Source organism: Polypterus senegalus, chromosome 7, assembly GCF_016835505.1.
Source record: "Polypterus senegalus isolate Bchr_013 chromosome 7, ASM1683550v1, whole genome shotgun sequence".
NCBI lineage: Eukaryota > Metazoa > Chordata > Cladistia > Polypteriformes > Polypteridae > Polypterus > Polypterus senegalus.
Genome location: NC_053160.1, coordinates 5,599,429 through 5,618,753, shown reverse-complemented (window position 1 = coordinate 5,618,753; position 19,325 = coordinate 5,599,429). Strand labels below are relative to the sequence as shown.

The following is a 19,325-nucleotide window of genomic DNA, read 5'->3' as shown; positions in this document are numbered from 1 at the left end:
TTGTGTGAATGCTACTGTCAGACACAGTTCGTGTAGAGAGAAAGAAACGAGATTCATTCACGGGCAGTTATACGTTGTGTCGTCACGATGGGATTCCAAACAGAATTAAAATTCAATGCGATGTCGACGAAAAGGTAAAGCGAAAACAGATTGAATATATGGAGATAGGTGATACGACAGAAGGATGTGAATATTGTTCAGCTTTAAAGTTTAAGTCGGAGACTTGTAGATCGACTAATTCGTGTTGCCATCAGGGAAAAGTAGCGTTCACAATGAAGAGGCGTATCCGCGGGAATTAAAAGGTTTGTTGTTTGGTGAAATCCACATACGCGAGCGACAGAGCACAGGAGCAGGTTTTCTGCTGGTGAGCGAAGTGAGCAGGGGGTGAAGCCCCCTAGTTATTTTTTGAAGGAAAAAAGATCACCTTTTTCATTGGAATACTGAGCACATTGTGGTCGCTGTGCTCACTTTGGCCACGGTGCCAACCACCACATCCACCATAACCAGGGCGCCTCTACACTTTAGGCGAACTAGACGGTGGCAGACCTACATACAGTGGTGCTTGAAAGTGTGTGAACCCTTTAGAATTTTCTAGATTTCTACATAAATATGACCTAAAACATCATCAGATGTTCACTCAAGTCCTAAAAGTAGATAAAGAGAAACCAGTTAAACAAATGAGACAAAAATATTATACTTGGTCATTTATTTATTGAGGAAAATGATCGAATATTACATATTTGTGAGTGGCAAAAGTATGTGAACCTCACGGATGATCAGTTAGTTTGAAGGTGAAATTCGAGTCAATGGGATGCCAATCAGGTGTGAGTGGGCACCCTGTGTTATTTAAAGAACAGGATCTATCAAAGTCTGCTCTTCACAACACATGTTTGTGGAAGTGTATCATGGCACGAACAAAGGAGATTTCTGAGGACTTCACAAAGAGAGTTGTTGATGCTCATCAGGCTGAAAAAAGGTTACAAAACCATCTCTAAAGAGTTTGGACTCCACCAATCCACAGTCAGACAGATTGTGTACAAATGGAGGAAATTCAAGACCATTGTACCCTCCCCAGGAGTGGTCGACCAACAAAAATCACTCCAAGAGCAAGGCACACGTGTAATAGTCGGCGAGGTCACAAAAGACCCCAACTGAAGACCTTTCTCACATTGGCTAATGTTCATGTTCATGAGTCCACCATCAGGAGAACACTGAACAACAACGGTGTGCATGGCAGGGTGGCAAGGAGAAAGCCACTGATCTCCAAAAAAAACATTGCTGCTCATCTGCAGTTTGCTAAAGATCACGTGGACAAACCAGAAGGCTATTGGAAGAATGTTTTGTGGACGGATGAGACCAAAATAGAACTTTATGGTTTAAATGAAAAGCGTTATGTTTGGAGAAAGGAAAACACTGCATTCCAGCATAAGAACCTTATCCCATCTGTGAAACATGGTGGTGGTAGTATCATGGTTTGGGCCTGTTGTGCTGCATCTGGGCCAGGATGGCTTGCCTTCATTGATGGAACAATGAATTCTGAATTATATCAGAGAATTCTAAAGGAAAATGTCAGGACATCTGTCCATGAACTGAATCTCAAGAGAAGGTGGGTCATGCAGCAAGACAACGACCCTAAGCACACAAGTCGTTCTACCAAAGAATGGTTTAAGAAGAATAAAGTGAATGTTTTGGAATGGCCAAGTCAAAGTCCTGACCTTAATCCAATCGAAATGTTGTGGAAGGACCTGAAGAGAGCAGTTCATGTGAGGAAACCTACCAACATCCCAGAGTTGAAGCTGTTCTGTAAGAAGGAATGGGCGAAAATTCCTCCAAGCCGGTGTGCAGGAATGATCAGAAGTCACCGGAAACGTTTAGTTGTTATTGGGGGGTCACATCAGATACTGAAAGCAAAGGTTCACATACGTTTGCCACTCACAAATATTGTAATATTCGATCATTTTCCTCAATAAATAAATGACCAAGTATAATATTTTTGTCTCATTTGTTTAACTGGTTTCTCTTTATCTACTTTTAGGACTTGAGTGACAATCTGATGATGTTTAAGGTCGTATTTATGCAGAAATACAGAAAATTCTAAAGGGTTCACAAACTTTCAAGCACAACTGTAGCTGGGGCCCTGAAGCCTGAGCTGTTATGATGGCCCTCTTCACAATCCGCAAAGAGATCTTCTTCAATGAAGCCGTTTTATTACACATGACCACACATTTTTAAAAATTCTAACCACCACATGTCAAATTTTGCTGAATTACACTATATTGTTATTATTATTATTATTATTATTTTAAACCCTTTGTCATACAGCAGACACTCAAAATTTTTAAGCAACGTGAGCCAAAGTGGCTTCTGGGAGCCCAACAGGATTAGGGGCCCTGAGGCTTATTTAGTTTCATAGTAGATCCACCCTGGAGAAAGACGGTTACTTAGAGTGGCAAAATTTGGGGTTGGGGCGTTTTTTGTTTTTTTAAATAATAATACAGACCTATGAACACTTGGATTCAAAAAAAATGGATTACTTTATATCTAATTACTAGGGAGTTCCCCCCTGCTTGCTTCGCTCACCAGCCACTTCACGTCTCTATGAAGAGGGGGGCTGAACGCACCCCAAGGATATGCGATTGCTCCTCCGAAACCCCCTCTTAAACGGTGACACGATGGGGAACAAATAGTCTTTTTTTTTTTACCTCCTCTTTGCTCGATCAGCTGCTGGTTTACTGCTGCTGTGCTGTGTGATCTGAATCTCACACGGTGCTTTAAACATTTAAATGTCTGGACAGCAGCTGTACTACTCTTTGTATTTTATTTCCTACCCCAGGCATGGTTAAATCTGTTGGCACAACGTCTCGGTCTCGCAGGACACGAGTTCTTGATATTTTTTAATCAGTCATTTACCAATCTGCTATATCCTAACTACAGAGTCACGGGGGGTCTGCTGGAGCCAATCCCAGCCAACACAGGGCTCAAGGCAGGAAGAAATCCCTGGGCAGGGCGCACACACACTAGGGACAATTTAGGATCACCAATGCACCTAACCTGCATGTCTTTGGACTGTGGGAGGAAACCCACGCAGACACGGGGAGAACATGCAAACTCCACGCAGGGTCGTCAGATGTGCTTGGTGTGTGTGTGTGTGTGTGTGTGTGTGTGTGTGTGCCCTGCGGTGGGCTGGCGCCCTGCCCAGGGTTTCTTTCCTGCCTTGCGTCCTGTGTTGGCTGGGATTGGCTCCAGCAGACCCCCCGTGACCCTGTAGTTAGGATATAGCGGGTTGGAAAATGACTCAGTGACTGACAACGATAATGATAATAATCCTAAAATTGTAGCAGTGAAGACACAAACACAGCAAAATACAATTAAACCGCCAACGTGGCAACTGGATTGAATGCATTCCTAAAGGCTGATTTAATTCAAACTGTAATCATCTCTCAAATGGCCTTCCATTAAGCCTGGAGTTAAAACTTGGAAAATAACAGTGTTTGGTGTCCTTCACCATTTTTGACATTCACTCTTGGCACACCAAAGCAGTTCTTCATAGTCCATTTCTTGCTGGCCGTGCACTGATTGGACACTTAGATTGCATGATTTGCATACACAGGAATAAAGTAAAAAAGGAATTGTGGGCAAAGATTCCTATTTAAAGATAATCATTATATGTCGATTATTGAATTTTGTGATTATATTACATTGGTTAATTTGTTATTAATTTAAAGGACATGTATATATTATGGAGATGCTGTAGTAAGATAATAACTAGACTGTCACCATCACTATAAGGTGCAGGTGCAGCTGGAGGTTTAAATACATAAAAAAGTGAAAAAGTCAGTTTCTTTAAACAATACAGTAAATAAATGCATATGCAAACAAATAAAGCCTACTTGTTTTGTAAAATGACACCCCTCAAGAGTGTATTACGCTCAAAGCAAAGATGGGGGTGGCAGTGGTGCAGCATTTATAACTTCACCTGGGGCCGACTTGGACCACAACCTCACCTTATCAGTCTCTTGTCCAGTTTTGTTCCCTCTACGCTGCTTTTTTTTGTTTCAGTTCATCACTTTGGTTCAACTAAACCCGAAGTCCCTGATCATCAGCACCTTCATCAAGCTCTGGGCTGTATGCCCACAAACGTGGCACATTTCTGTACTGCAGTTAATGTGCTCTCTTACCATGTCAGTCACTCTCTTTAAGGACATTCAAATGTCTCACAGAAAAAGAAACGCTTGAAATTCCACAATACACAATTTCCCTTCTGCTGACACACAAATCCAGAGGTCAAACAATAAGCATCCATGATAAAGAGTTTTGTGAATAGTCTGAAGTGCCTAAGGGTGTTTCACCATAGTAAGTGCATATACGTACTGTGGGATGCAAAAGTTTGGGCAACCTTGTTAATTGTCATTATTTTCCTGTATAAATCGTTGGTTGTTACGATAAAAATGTCAGTTAAATATATCATATAGGAGACACACACAGTGATATTTGAGAAGTGAAATGAAGTTTATTGGATTTACAGAAAGTGTGCAATAATTGTTCAAACAAAATCAGGCAGGTGCATAAATTTGGGCACCGTTGTCATTTTATTGATTCCCAAACTTTTAGAACTAATTATTGGAACTCCAATTGGCTTGGTAAGCTCAGTGACCCCTGACCTACATACACAGGTGAATCCGAGTATTTAAGGGGTCCATTGTAAGTTTCCCTCCTCCTTTAATTTCTCTGAAGAGTAGCAACATGGGGTCACAAAACAACTCTCAAATGACCTGAAGACAAAGATTGTTCACCATCATGGTTTAGGGGAAGGATACAGAAAGCTGTCCCAGAGATTGAAGCTGTCTGTTTCCACAGTTAGGAACATATTGAGGAAATGGAAGACCACAGGCTCAGTTCAAGTTAAGGCTCCAAGTGGCAGACCAAGAAAGATTTCAGATAGACAGAAGCGACGAATGGTGAGAACAGTCAGAGTCAACCCACAGACCAGCACCAAAGACCTACAACATCATCTTGCAGCAGATGGAGTCACTGGGCATCGTTCAACCATTCGGCGCACTTTACACAAGGAGATGCTGTATGCGAGAGTGATGCAGAGGAAGCACAAACAGAGCCGCTTGAGGTCTGCTCAAGCACATTTGGACAAGCCAGCTTCATTTTGGAATAAGGTGCTGTGGACTGATGAAACTAAAATGGAGTTATTTGGGCATAACAAGGGGCGTTATGCATGGAGGAAAAAGAACACAGCATTCCAAAAAAACACCTGCTACCTACAGTCAAATATGGTGGTGGTTCCATCATGCTGTGGGGCTGTGTGGCCAGTGCAGGGACTGGGAATCTTGTCAAAGTTGAGGGACGCATGGATTCCACTCAGTATCAGCAGATTCTGGAGACCAATGTCCAGGAATCAGTGACAAAGCTGAAGCTGCGCCGGGCTGGATCTTTCAACAAGACAACGACCGAAACACTGCTCAAAATCCACTAAGGCATTCATGCAGAGGAACAAGTACAACGTTCTGGAATGGCCATCTCAGTCCCCAGACCTGAATAGAATTGAAAATCTGTGGTGTGAGTTAAAGAGAGCTGTCCATGCTCGGAAGCCATCAAACCTGAATGAACTCGAGATGTTTTGTAAAGAGGAATGGTCCAAAATACCTTCAACCACAATCCAGACTCTCATTGGAACCTACAGGAAGCGTTTAGAGGCTGGAATTTCTGCAAAAGGCGGATCTACTAAATATTGATTTCATTTCTTTTTTGTGGTGCCCAAATTTATGCACCTGCCTGATTTTGTTTGAACAATTATGGCACACTTTCTGTAAATCCAATAAACTTCATTTCACTTCTCAAATATCACTGTGTGTGTCTCCTATATGATATATTTAACTGACATTTTTTATCGTAACAACCAACGATTTATACAGGAACATAATGACTATTAACAAGGTTGACCAAACCTTTTGCATCCCACTGTATCTCTCTTGCTCTACAGGTGTATCTATCTGTCTGTCGGTCTCTCTTTCTCTCTCTCTACACTATATATCTGTCTTTATATCTATACACACAGTGCCCTCCATAGTTAAAACGTTAGAACTCTCTTGACAAGAACGGGCCAACAAACCTCACCTGTTCTGTTCACTTATTTCTTCTCTAATAACATCCAGTGGAGTTTTGAAAGTCCCCTAAAATCCTACAGTCCACCACACGACTTGGTCGCTTATTCCAAGTGTCTATCTTTCTTTGTGTAAAGAAAAACATCCTAATGTTTTTGTGAAATTTCCTCATAACAAGTTTCCAACTGTGTCCTTGTGTTCTTGACAAACTCATTTTAAAGTCACCGTCTTGATCCACTGCACTAATTCCCTTCATGATCTTAAACACTTCAATCAGGTCTCCTCTTCATCTCCTTTAAAGGCTCAGCTTTTTTAATCTTTCCTCCTAACTCATCCTCTGTAGCCCTGGAGTCAGTCTAGCCGCTCTCCTCTCGGACTTTCTCTAGTGCTGTTATGTCTTTATGGAGACCAAAACTGCACACAGGACTCCAGATGAGGCCTCACCAGTGGGTTATAAAGCTTCGGTAGAACCTCCTGTGACTTGCTGCATAACGTTTGGGACAAAGACCCATTTTCCTTTGATTTCCCCCTCTGCTCCACAGTTTAAAGTTACAAATCAAACAATTTGGATGTTGTGATTATTAAGTGCACATTACAGACTTTCATTTAAGAGGATTTGCATGCATTTCGGTCACACAACACTTTTTCTACAAGGTCCGCCCATTATAGACCACCTTCTTCTTTCGACTGCTCCCATTAGGGGTCACCACAGCGGATCATCTTCTTCCATATCTTTCTGTCCTTGTCATCTTCTTCTGTCACCCCCATCACCTGCATGTCCTCTCTCACCACATCCATAAACCTTCTCTTAGGCCTTCCTCTTACCTGGCAGCTCTATCCTTAGCATCCTTCTCCCAATATACCCCTCATCTCTCCTCTGCACATATCCAAACCAACACAAAATCACTTCTCTGACTTTGTCTCCCAACCGTCCCACCTGAGCTGACCCTCTAATGTCCTCATTTCTAATCCTGTCCATCCTCGTCACACCCAAAGCAAATCTTAACATCTTTAACTCTGTCACCTCCAGCTCTGTCTCCTGTGCCACCGTCTCCAGCCCATATAACATAGCTGGTCTCACTACCGTCCTGTAGACCTTCCCTGTCACTCTTGCCGATACCCGTCTGTCACAAATCACTCCTGACACTCTTCTCCACCCACTCCACCCTGCCTGCACTCTCTTCTTCACTTCTCTTCCTCACTCCCCATTACTCTGTACTGTTGATCCCAAGTATTTAAACTCCTCCACCTTCACCAACTCCACTCCCTCATCCTCACCATTCCACTGACCTCCCTCTCATTCACACACACATATATTCGGTCTTGGTGGTCCTACTGACCTTCATTCCTCTCCTCTCTAGAGCAGATCTTCTCCACCTGCTCTCTACTCTCACCACAGATCTCAATGTCATCAGCAAATATCACAGTCCATGGGGACTCCTGTCTAATCTCGTCTGTCAGCCTGTCCATCACCATTGCAAATAAGAAAGGGGCTCAGAGCCGATCCCTGATGTAATCCCACCTCCACCACTGTCACACTTCCCTCGTACATATCCTGTACAACTCTTACATACTTCTCTGCCACTCCCGACTTCCTCATACAATACCACAGCTCCTCTCAGTCACCCTGTCATACGCTTTCTCCAGGTCCACAAAGACGCAATGCAACTCCTTCTGACCTTTTCCATCAACATCCTCAGAGCAAACATCACATCTGTGGTGCTCTTTACCTGGCATGAAACCAAACTGCTGCTCACTAATCATCACCTCACTTCTTCCACTACTCTTTCCCACAACTTCATGCTGTGGCTCATCAGTTTTATCCCCTGTAGTTACTACAGTCCTGCACAGCCCCCTTATTTTTCAATATCGGCCCACTAGTCCACTTCTTCTCCACTCCTCAGGCATCCTCTCACTTTCTGGTTAAAAACTCCACTGCCGTCTCTCCTAAACACCTCCATGCTCCCACGGGAATGTCATCTGGACCAACGGCCTTTCCATTTTTCATCCTCATGCAAACCCAGCCACAGGGGATGCACAAACCAGTGTGTTTCTTCGCGCCAGTCCCAAGCCCGGATAAATGGGGATGGTTACATCAGGAAGGGCATCCGGTGTAAAATTTTGCCAAATCAATATGCGGACAACAATACAAATGTCCGTAGACCACCACACTGTTAAAAATAATGTGTGTTTGTTCCAGAAGATTATGGAGGACACCGTGTTAAACAAATAAAGAGGACAAAAAAACAATTGCTTCCGGAAATTCCACCCAATTTCTCCAATAACTATATTTACTTACCTAACACTATACCGAAATGAAACCCAACGAAACACTAAGCAGTGAACACTGACGACGCAGTCCACAAACAGTCCGGTTCCACTGACGTAAGCGATGAGGGTCAAGTGAACGGCCCCCTGAATATTATGAAATCTTTGGTCCCACCAAGTTTTAGTTGTTACGTGAAGGCTGTCCATACCTGCAGGAGCATGATGTCGTTGTGTAGAGGCTTATCGGTGTAATTTTCATGCCTGAACGTCTTCTGCACTTTGATCCTCTGCCATTGTTTCACTTGACGTAGATTATGAGAGCTATAAACAATGGAGCAGTTCCTAAAATAACAAAAAAAAGAAAAGAAATAAATAAATTGATGGCGTGAGGAAACTCATCAGAATTGGCTGATGTTAAGATTGGTGTCCAGCAGGGGTCACTATTGAGGCTGATGCTATTTTAAATATTTATAAATGATCTTGGATAGGAACATAACTACCGTATATACTCACGTATAAATTGGGTCTTGAAACCCGAAAAATCGATCATAAAAATCAGCCCCCGACTTGTACTCCCTTTCAAAAATACGACAGTTACATATTTTTTTTTTTTACCATCTTCTTGTCTCCTCCAATCTCCCGCCAGTTTCTCAGACACATTGAATTTTGTTGCAGTAGCACAGTTACCAATTTCTTTTAATTTTAATTTCAAACCAGCTTCCTATTTTCTTCTGATCGAATGCTCCACCGGAGATAAGGGATGCACTTACGATAAAGGTGTATGAGGGTGCGAGATACAAAAAACACAAATCGGTGCCAACGTCGCCTCAGAATAGTTTGGGTATTACCGTGTGGTCACGTAGGCACAATACGCAGAAAAGAAAAGGCCGTGTGTTCGGTGGTTACTCTCTTAGGCGGGCGTTAGCATATCATAACCTCTTGGACCAATAGCGGGAGTGTTCTGCATTTGACTCATATGACTGACATTATAAAATACCGGAAATTAATCAAGCCCCGAGTTATTTGCGGGAGAACATAAATGCGAGTATATATGGTAATGAGCTGGGTAAGTTTGCAGAGGACACCAAGACGGGTGGACTGGCAGATCGTCTGGAATTGAACGCAGATCTCTGTGGATGAGTAATGTCACCCATGGTTCACTGAGTGAAATCTGTTTGCAGTTCACGCCCTTTTTTATTTTATTTTTAATACTGGCAGGCAGACTGACCAATCAGCAAACTCGGCACTCTGATAGGTCCCGGTCAAAAGTAAACTGAAATGAAACAAAACGTTCTTACTTTATAGGTGCAATGTAACACAACATATTTTATAAGATAATTCCTCCATGTGATTAATAAACCCTAACCCTAATCTAAGATAACAGCCCTGATAACCAAACAGAACATAACCTCACATACACTCCGGACTCCAACTCCCAGGTATCCCTGCAGCTGTCTGAGTTGGGAGCCAATCAGAAGAACACTGGCACCTCTTGTGTTGTTTGAATTGTCCATAAAGAGCCATTCCCTGAGAGTCCTTCCATTGCTCATCTCTGATACCAGCACAGCCGAGGTGCGTCTCCGCTCCGGTGGTCCTTCCATTACATCGACCCAACTGGGTAAGGAATCCTCCTCAACCCCCCATTGGGATGGGCCCTCTCTGCTATGTCGGATTATACTTTGGCATCTGAGGACATTCAAGAAGTGAGCAATGTGTTGTTGAGAGTTTCGACGATAAACATCGGATGCAAGAGTGAAAGCATCCATCCATCCATTCATTATCCAACCCACTATATCCTAACTACAGGGTCATGGGGGTCTGCTGGAGCCAATCCCAGCCAACACAGGGTGCAAGGCAGGAAACAAACCCCAGGCAGGGTGCCAGCCCACTGCACTGTGCGCACACGCACGCCCTAGGGACAATTTAGGATCGCCAATGCACCTAGCCTGCATGTCTTTGGACTGTGGGAGGAAACCCACGCAGACACCGGGAGAAAATGCAAACTCCACGCAGGAAGTGAACCCGGGTCTCCTAACTGCGAGGCAGCAGCGCTACCCACTGCGCCACAGTGCCGCCTGAGTGAAAGCACTGGCAGCCAATTTAATGAAAATTGTAAAATATGGCCACCACTCTTAACATCGGCCAGTTCTGATGAGGTTCCTCACACCATCACCCTCTGCTTCCTGTGTCTGAGCCAATTCTGCACCCATCTAAAAACATCACCCTGAACTGCCACTTCTTTTAGTTTGATGCCCACCGTCCATGTGGCACCTTATCAAATGCTTTTTGAAGGTCCACATCAATAATCTCATCTGCTCCTCTCTGGTCGTATCCTTTTGTTTCCTCCTCATAGAATTCCAGCCTGTTAGTAAAACACGACCTCCCTCTTCTGACCCCACACTGACTGTTCCTAATAACTCCTGTCCTTGCCAGGCGTTGCTCAATCTTATCCTTAATAATTCCTGGCCATTAAATTTTCCTGTGATGCACATTAAGCTTACTCGCTTATAGTTGCTTGGATCCGCCCGGTCACCCTCTTTATATAATGGGATGATATTTGCCATTTTCCAGTCCAGAGAGAGGAGACGTGTTGTGTGTTGGTTAGCGCAGGCAGGTTAGAACTTCACTGGTCTCTGTATGTTTGACCATAATGGTCGTATAAACTTGACACCCGTGGTAAGGGTCAGTGTCTTATTACTAGATTGCTAGATTTCTCCAACTTTTAAAAACTTTGAGAAGAATAAAGCGGATTTCTTTGGCTCTAGTCTTACATTTTTTTTTTTAGAACTTTGTTTTGAATGATAAAAGTTTCCAATTTACTTGTAGAAGCCCCTCTTTGCCAGGTGCACAAAGGAGATGAGTCCAGCTGCAGAATTCTGTCACTCCGCTGGAAGGCCAATTGGATTGCAGCTTTTGGTCACCTGGTTTGATGCGAGTCAGATAACTCCGCCCACCAACCAACTCTTAGCGGTCGTGTAAGCAGGTGTCATCACTGACCTTTAATACAAAGCAACTACCTGCTCAGTGGAGTGGAGCTCTGGGGGTCTGCAGTTAGAGTCTACAGAACTAAAGGCACCTCATTGGGCGTCCAAGAGCCAGTCCTCATGCATTATGCAAATTAGCCCCAAGCCACGCCCTAATTCAGGACGGTTCTCACTTCCAAGTCTGATAAAGTGAAGAGTGGAGCTGAGAGCCTCCCGAGTGTGGGACGCCTTAGAAGGGTCTTCTCACCGAGGGTCATGCAGTGAGTCACATAACGCTAAAGAGATAAAAACTGTGACTAACCTGAACTTGCAGTGGCCTGCTGTCACCACAAAACGGTCGCTTATAAGAAATCCACCGCAGTGATGCTTCTCACCTTCTTGCACGGAGACCATGAACTGCAGGTCTTGGTTTTGAGCGACGTCTCCATCTGAGATCCCCAGCCTAAAGGACACTGAAACACAGGTGCAGAGTCTTTTAACCATCTTAGTCACCTGATTGCCATTAATGGGTAGGACAAAGTAAAGGGCTGAAGATTAGAAAGGGGGGCTAAAAAAAAATACAGAACCAGCCCCCCCAAGAAAGGCGCATTACCATCTGCAGGTGACATCTGCCAGGACAGATGGTTAAGAGGACGACGGATGTTCAATGTGTTCATAATATCCCTGTTATTGTAAGGCGGTGCTTTCTTCCATTGTCTTCATTTTGAAGGATCCTACACACACACACACACACCAGACTCGCATATTATAAAAAGCCATTCCAAAAACACATTATTTTTATTATATAGTGCCTTTCAAAGCAACACTTGCATAATATACTACTTGTCAAAAGGAGAAGGGGTGTTATACGGTAATGCCTGGCAATATAAAGCACTCTGCAAAGCATTTCAAGAGTCCTTTAAAGTTATATAGTGCCTTTCAAACAGCACTCCTCAGGAATATAGTGCCATGCAAAGCACACTGCATGCCTTGTTTTATTATGTTGTGCATTTTAGATGAGGAATGTCTCAAAGTGTTTCATAAAACTTTAGTAAGTCTTGTCATTTTCTAACCTGCTTAATCCAGACCAGGATCATTTAGGATGGGGTGTGGAGCCTGTCCCAGAAACAAAACCCCAGACACATTTGGGCCAATCTAGAGTCACCAATCCACCTAAACTGCATGTTGGTGGGAGGAAACCCACAAGGCAAGGCAGGAACAAATCACGGGCAGGGCGCCAGTCCACTGCAGGGCACACACACACACCAGGAACAATTTAAGATCGCCAATGTAACTAACCTGCAGGTCTTTGGACTGTGGGAGGAAACACTCGCAGACATGGGGAGAGCATGCAAACTCCACGCAGGGAGGACCGGGGACCCAAAACTCACTGTGAGGTAGCAGCACCACCTCTGTGCCACCCACAGAGCATTATTTTATGCTGTATAGTGCCTTTCGTGAGGATTTTACTATTCCACATTTCATTGCACCTTTTACTGGCACCCCATCCAAGAACTGATCCTGCCTTGCAGCTGTGGCTTCCTCCGTGACCCAACTCAGGTTAGGAACATGAATGGGTAGATGGATGCCACCTTTAAAAGCAATTAATTATTGAAAGTGTTTAAGAGAAAAGTATTTTGCTTTACAGCAAAAGTCAAAAGGAATTGTACTCTTTAACACCCTGTCCTTAGTAGAGAAAGCAATACCCCAAACTGCAGAACCAACGTCATTTGTCATATAGCGCCTTTCAAAAGAATTCATACTTTTTAAAAAATGACAGCCCTTAGATAACTAATGTCTCAAAATGTACCAGAAAACATTTTTTTTTTAAATTATCATCAGTATTGATTGAGTAGATGCTTTTATCCAAAGGGACTTACAAAGCAAGTTAAATGCATACAAGAATGAACGTGCAAGCATCAAAAGTAACAGAGAAAGAGATTAAAAAAAATAAATGAGCACAAGCAATTAGAGCAACTATAAAAAAAAAAAAAAATTCTGTAAGGGTTCAAGTCTAAAAGACCACCCAGCTCCCTCCAAACTGCAAAAGTCTAACATAAATGTTCTCAAGTTGCTCTTTAATGACTCAGGCGCCGCCGCGAGTGCCAGCCTTACCAGCAGCTCCGTGTACGACTTTATCTTTCTACCTTTTTCTCTATTTTTCTCTGTTTCACTGATCACTCCTACTGCTTTCTTTTATGTGGACTCGTTCCCTGGATACTTTTTACTACTTGTGAATTTCCCCTTGGGATTAATAAAGTGTCTACCTGCCTATCTATCTATCTATCTATCATATCAATCATATAGTGCCTTTCACTCTGCCTTTCTATCATATAGTGCCTTTCTATCATATAGTGCACTGGTTCTCAACCTGTGGGGCGGGACCCCCTAGGGGGGCGCGAATATGTGGAAAAAAAGAAAACAAGAATCGAAAATATGAAAAATACATCTATTGAAGCCAAAACAAATTAACTTAAAAACTACAGGGTTAGATACTATAGAGTTAGATAAATGTCGATAAAAGTTAAGTAGGTATAATAAAATATGCATCTATGATATATTAATAATTTAAAAAGAACAAATTGTGGTATTAGTGGGCTCCTTTCACTTCTAAAAAATCTATGTTAGGAGGAGGTGCCTTTCAATCAAAACTTTCACTTCTATCTATCATATAGTTATGAAAACATATAGTGCCTTTCACTTCTATCATATAGGGTTGCAACTTCTATCTATCATATAGTATGTAATCATATAGTTGAGAAATGCTGATATAGCGCCTTTCACTTCTATCATATAGCGCCTTTCACTTCTATCATATAGTGCCTTTCACTTCTATCATATAGTGCCTTTCACTTCTATCTATCATATACCTTTCACTTCTATCTGTATCTTTATTGTCAAAGATGGTGAAGAACACCAAAACGATTTTAACTCCAGGCTTAATGGAAGGCCATTTGAGAGATGATTACAGTTTGAATTAAATTAGCCTTTAGGAATGCATTCAATCCAGTTGCCGCTTTGACTGTTTAATTGTATTTTGCCATGACTGTCTTCAGTTGCTACAGTTTTAGGATTATTAGCATTATTGTTGTCAGTCACTCAGTCATTTTCCAACCTGCTATATCCTGACTACAGGGTCACGGGGGTCTGCTGGAGCCAATACCAGCCAATACAGGACGCAAGGCAGGAACAAACCCCGGGCAGGGTGCCAGCCCACCGCAGGGCACACACACACACCCACACACACTAGGGACTACGACCGCCAATTCACCTAACCTGCATGTCTTTGAAGGAAACACGGGGAGAACATGCAAACTCCACGCAGGGAGGGCCCGGGCAGCAAACCCAGGTCTCCTTACTGCGAGGCAGCAGCGCTACCCACTGCGCCACCGTGCCGCCCCCTCTATTGTTTTCTTTACTTTTTAAGGGTTCGTCTTAGAGCATTTGATGTAGTGGGTCTCATGGCAGGCTGGATTATCCACTTTCATTCTAAAAACTTGGAAACTTCTTAAGGGTAAATTTTAACAATCATTAATATGTTTTTCTTTACACAAAGAACGATAGACACTTGGAATAAGCGACCAAGTAGTGTAGGGACTTTCAAAACTCGACTTGATGGTTTTTTTTAGAAGAATTAAGTGGAAAGGACTGGCGAGCTTTGTTGGGCTGAATGGCCTGTCCTGGTCGAGATTGTTCTAATGATAGATAGATAGAAAGAAAAGAAAGGCACTATATGATAGATTGATATGAAAGGCACTATATTACATGATAGACAGGTAAGAAAGCCACTATATATAATTGAATTATACCTGAAGCTTGACTCCTACAAAAATCCTAAACTCTTTGTCTTTTCAGCAGCAGCTTTCATGTAGGAGAGAAACTAAGCAGTTACAAAATTGTTCATTTAAAGATGAGTCGACTGCTCTCAAGCCGATTTCAATATTTTGTGATGCTCTGTTTGCAAAAGGCTCGATCAGCGTCCCGCAAACCAGGAACCAAACCCGAGTGCATGGGACGCCAGCCCACCGCCGAGCTTACAAACTCCAATTTAATGTCGCGCATGTTTGTAATGTGACAGGAGGCGCGAATCCGTGCGCAGCGCACGGGGAGAAGGCGCACACTCCTCGGACACAAGGACAGGCTTCAGGAATCAATCCCGTTTCATTTAAAGACCCCCTTTTAATACCTTAAATCAGCAAAATATTAAGTAATGTAAGGAGCCACCACGGAGTAGCGTGGAAATTAATCGAAAATAGAAATAAAATGCACCTGCTAATCCCGTGGAGCCGAGGAGAAGGGCGATGAGCAGAGGACAAGCAATCTTGAGGTCCATGACGCTGGTGCTGACAGGTGCAAAGAGCTGAGCTCGAGGGTCGCGCACATATAAAAATGAGTGTGTGTTACGTCACTGTGACGCGGCTTTTCGGAAGGCAAATTTGCTGTGCGAAAAGCCACTAAGGCAGCGAGCCGCGGCCACCGCACTTCAATGGCCGAAGCTGAAGGAACATCTTACAGCCACGAAAGCAGCGCCGATCGAAGCCCATAAAGACCCCTACACTGTAAAAAAAAAAAAAAAATCATTTTAAATTTACGGTATAGTACTGGCAGCTGGGTTGCCAGAATTTTACCGTAAAAAAAAGGTGACAGTATGACAATATTTTAGGTGTACGGTTTTACTTTGTAGTAAATTACTTTTTCTTTACAACGCATTCCAACAGAAGGGAATGTTTAACCATAACTAGAAATTCAGGCACTGTAATAAATATGCCAATCAATAAACCATAAGACATTATTATCAGGTCAAACCTCATTATGCAGTGTGCATCAGTAAAGTGACAACAACTAATAGCAAGCATGTTTTTTTGTGCTAATTGCTTTATTAGTGGGTAGCGCTGCTGCCACGCAGTAAGGAGACCCGGGTTCGCTTCCCGGGACCTCCCTGTGTGGAGTCTGCATGTTCTCCTCGTGTCTGCGTGGGTTTCCTCCCAAAGTCCAAAGACATGCAGGTTAGGTGCGTTGGCGATTCTAAATATGTGTGTGTGCCCTGCGATGGGCTGGCACCCTGCCCAAGGTTTGTTTCCTGCCTTGTGCCCTGTGTTGGCTGGGATTGGCTTCGGCACTGGATACTGGATTGATGGATGTTTTAAATCAATTGAATATAAGGCATTTATTATTTTAAATCCCTAAATCCCTGGTGTGTGCTTGGGGTGCGTGTGTGCCCTGAGGTGGACTGGCGACCTGCCCGGGGTTTATTTCCTACCTTGCGCCAGTGGTGGCTGGGATTGGCTCCAGCAGAACCCCGTGACCCTGTAGTTAGGATATGCGGGGATGGATAGTTTTTATTTTTTCTCTCGGTTTCCCTGTGAACTCCATGTTTGGAAACGCCAGTTTTGTGGTTCATGCATAAAACATTTCAAACCATAAAAGCCATTACAAGTCAAGTCAAGTCAAGCTGGGGAGCATGCGCCAATACACCTACTGCACGACGGAACAACTCGGTTGGCAACACGCGGTCCAGTCCCACATTCCGGAAATGACCCTCCATCTGCCGCAGCCTGGTGTTACGTGGGTGACCCCTTGGCCAGGTCCAGCCACTCGGGTCCCCAACAATGAGGATCTTACGAGCCGAATCACCCTCGGGGAAACACGCCACATAGTATCGTAACTGACGCTCCCTCACAATGCAGGTCACGTCCCCTCATTCGGGAATCCATGAGCAGCACAAAGTCAAACCAACGGTACCCAAGGATTTTCCGGAGAGACGCACATAAAGGAGTCCAGTCTTCGTCTCAGGTCACTGGGTAGCATCCGTGTCTCACAACTATATAGTAAGACAGGAAGCACCAGGACTCTAAGGACTTGGACCTTCGTCCTTTTGTAGAGATATCAGGAACTCCGCACACCCCTTTCCAGCGACCTCATGACCCCCCATGCTCTCCCAATCCGTCTACTGACTTCACAGGACGAGTCACCAGAGTCATGAATGTCACTGCCAAGGTAAGTAAACCTCTCAATGACGAGGTCGACACTCTCTCCACAGACAGACACACTGCTGTGCCCAAGAGGTCACTAAAGGCCTGGATGTTGGTTTTCATCAGGACCTTCACAAACCCAGACTCCTCACTTAGTCCCTCGAGAGAGCCCCGATCAGAGCCTCCATTGACTCCGCGAAGATCACAGCAACGTCAGCAAAATCAAGATCTGTGAATCTTTCTTCACCAACAGATGCCCCCCAGCCGCTGGACCCCACGACCCTGATCAACACCCAGTCCATACAAGCACTGAACAGAGTAGGGGCAGAACACACCGCTGACGGACCCCAGAATCAACTGGGAAAAACACAGAGGTCCTGCCTCCACTCTGCCCAGCACTCACAGTAAAAACCATTACATACATAAACAATTTAAAAAACTTACTCCCCAAGGGGTGGTCTTCTCGATCAGGTCCCTGATTTAAGGAGTTAGATTGTCCTTGGTCATCTTCAAAACACTTAAATGGGGAGAAGTTTAGTTGCCTCCTAACCCAAATCGCCTCGTTTGTAATTTATTCTCACCCTCTCTTTACTAAAATGTAAAAAATAAGTCTCTCATACATCACTCGTAAAAAACAAAAAAATGCTCGGGCGCTTTTCATCAATCAACATTCAAAAAAGCGCCCACGCTTTTGTTTTTTTACGAGTGATGTGTGAGAGACTTTTTAGTACACTTTTTAACCTAATATAAGCGTGTTTTTTAAAAAGTATGTTTTTTACATATTATTTTCAACTTTAGTCTTGGGTTTGTTTTAGTATAATTTTGTAATCAATATTTTAACACTTCCTTTGACGTGTATATGAACACATCTTCGTACAAGATTCAGTTACTTGCGCCATCTATTGGGGAAATCCTGAACTATTCTTTATATGAAAATTTCATGTCTTAGCAAGGGTTAATTGATCAATTAATGAAACTGATTAGTGATTCATGTATTGTCATCGGATGTGAGTAAGTGTGCAAAATTTCCAAGTCATTTGGACAATAGGAAGTGGAATAAATATCGATTACAAGATTTGTACCAGACAACAAACAGGTGAAGTTAATATAAGTGTGGTAAATAATATCCATCCATCCATTATCCAATATTATTATTACCTATTATATAGATAATCTAATCTAATATTATGAGTTCGGTAAATAAAATAGTAAATGCCTTATATTCAATTGATTTAAAACATCCATCAATCCAGTATCCAGTGCCGAAGCCAATCCCAACCAACACAGGGCACAAGGCAGGAAACAAACCCTGGGCAGGGCGCCAGTCCATCGCAGGGCACACACACATATTTAGAATCGCCAACGCACCTAACCTGCATGTCTTTGGACTTTGGGAGGAAACCCATGCAGACACGGGGAGAACATGCAGACTCCACACAGGGAGGACACAGGAAGCGAATCCGGGTCTTCTAACTGTGAGGCAGCAGCACTACCCACTGCGCCAATAATATATGAACCCAAAAGAGTCGCTTATTCACTATTCATTTGGCAGCCAGCACACTGACTACTGGTTAGGTTTCATATCTCATCAGCATTCTTTATACACACACACAGGTAAGGCGCATATTCGGATAAGAAAGAACGTGAGAGAGAGAGAGAGAGAGAGAGAGAGAGAGCAGAGCGAGTGGAGAGAGCACATTAAATGCTCCTCACCCTCCATGTGTTCTAAATTTTCCGTTGCAATTCCACAATTCCTACTCATTTAGTTGTTTTTAAAAACTTTTAATTCTGATGATTTAATCAAGTTTAATACAGACTGTTCAACAAAAGGATAACAAAAAAAAATAGAATATTTTATTTAAGGGCCGAATTTAGTTTTTAAATATTGGATTGTTTTTTTCTTAGTCTGTTCTGATTTATTTTATAAAACTGAAAACCGTTTATGGTCTTATCTTTATTTGTAAATGAAGTCCATGCGCCTATCGTTCTCCACGAAAATCTCCGTCACT

General features: G+C 43.2%; 1 protein-coding gene across 2 annotated transcripts in view; it reads right to left on the bottom strand.

Moving 5' to 3' along the window:
• LOC120532295 (anionic trypsin-2-like) overlaps positions 1–15,800 on the bottom strand; it is a 33,317-nt gene extending 17,517 nt beyond the window's left edge. For both annotated transcript variants that reach the window (XR_005634272.1, XM_039758178.1), the window contains exons 1-3: positions 15,614–15,800; positions 11,667–11,817; positions 8,591–8,723 (exon numbers count right to left, since the gene is read on the bottom strand). Coding sequence is in view for 1 of the 2 variants with exons in the window: in XM_039758178.1 (XP_039614112.1) it covers positions 8,591–8,723; positions 11,667–11,817; positions 15,614–15,677 (348 nt within the window). In the remaining variant the exon portion in view is untranslated. The remainder of the gene's footprint in view (positions 1–8,590; positions 8,724–11,666; positions 11,818–15,613) is intronic.
• Positions 15,801–19,325: the final 3,525 nt, after the last annotated feature.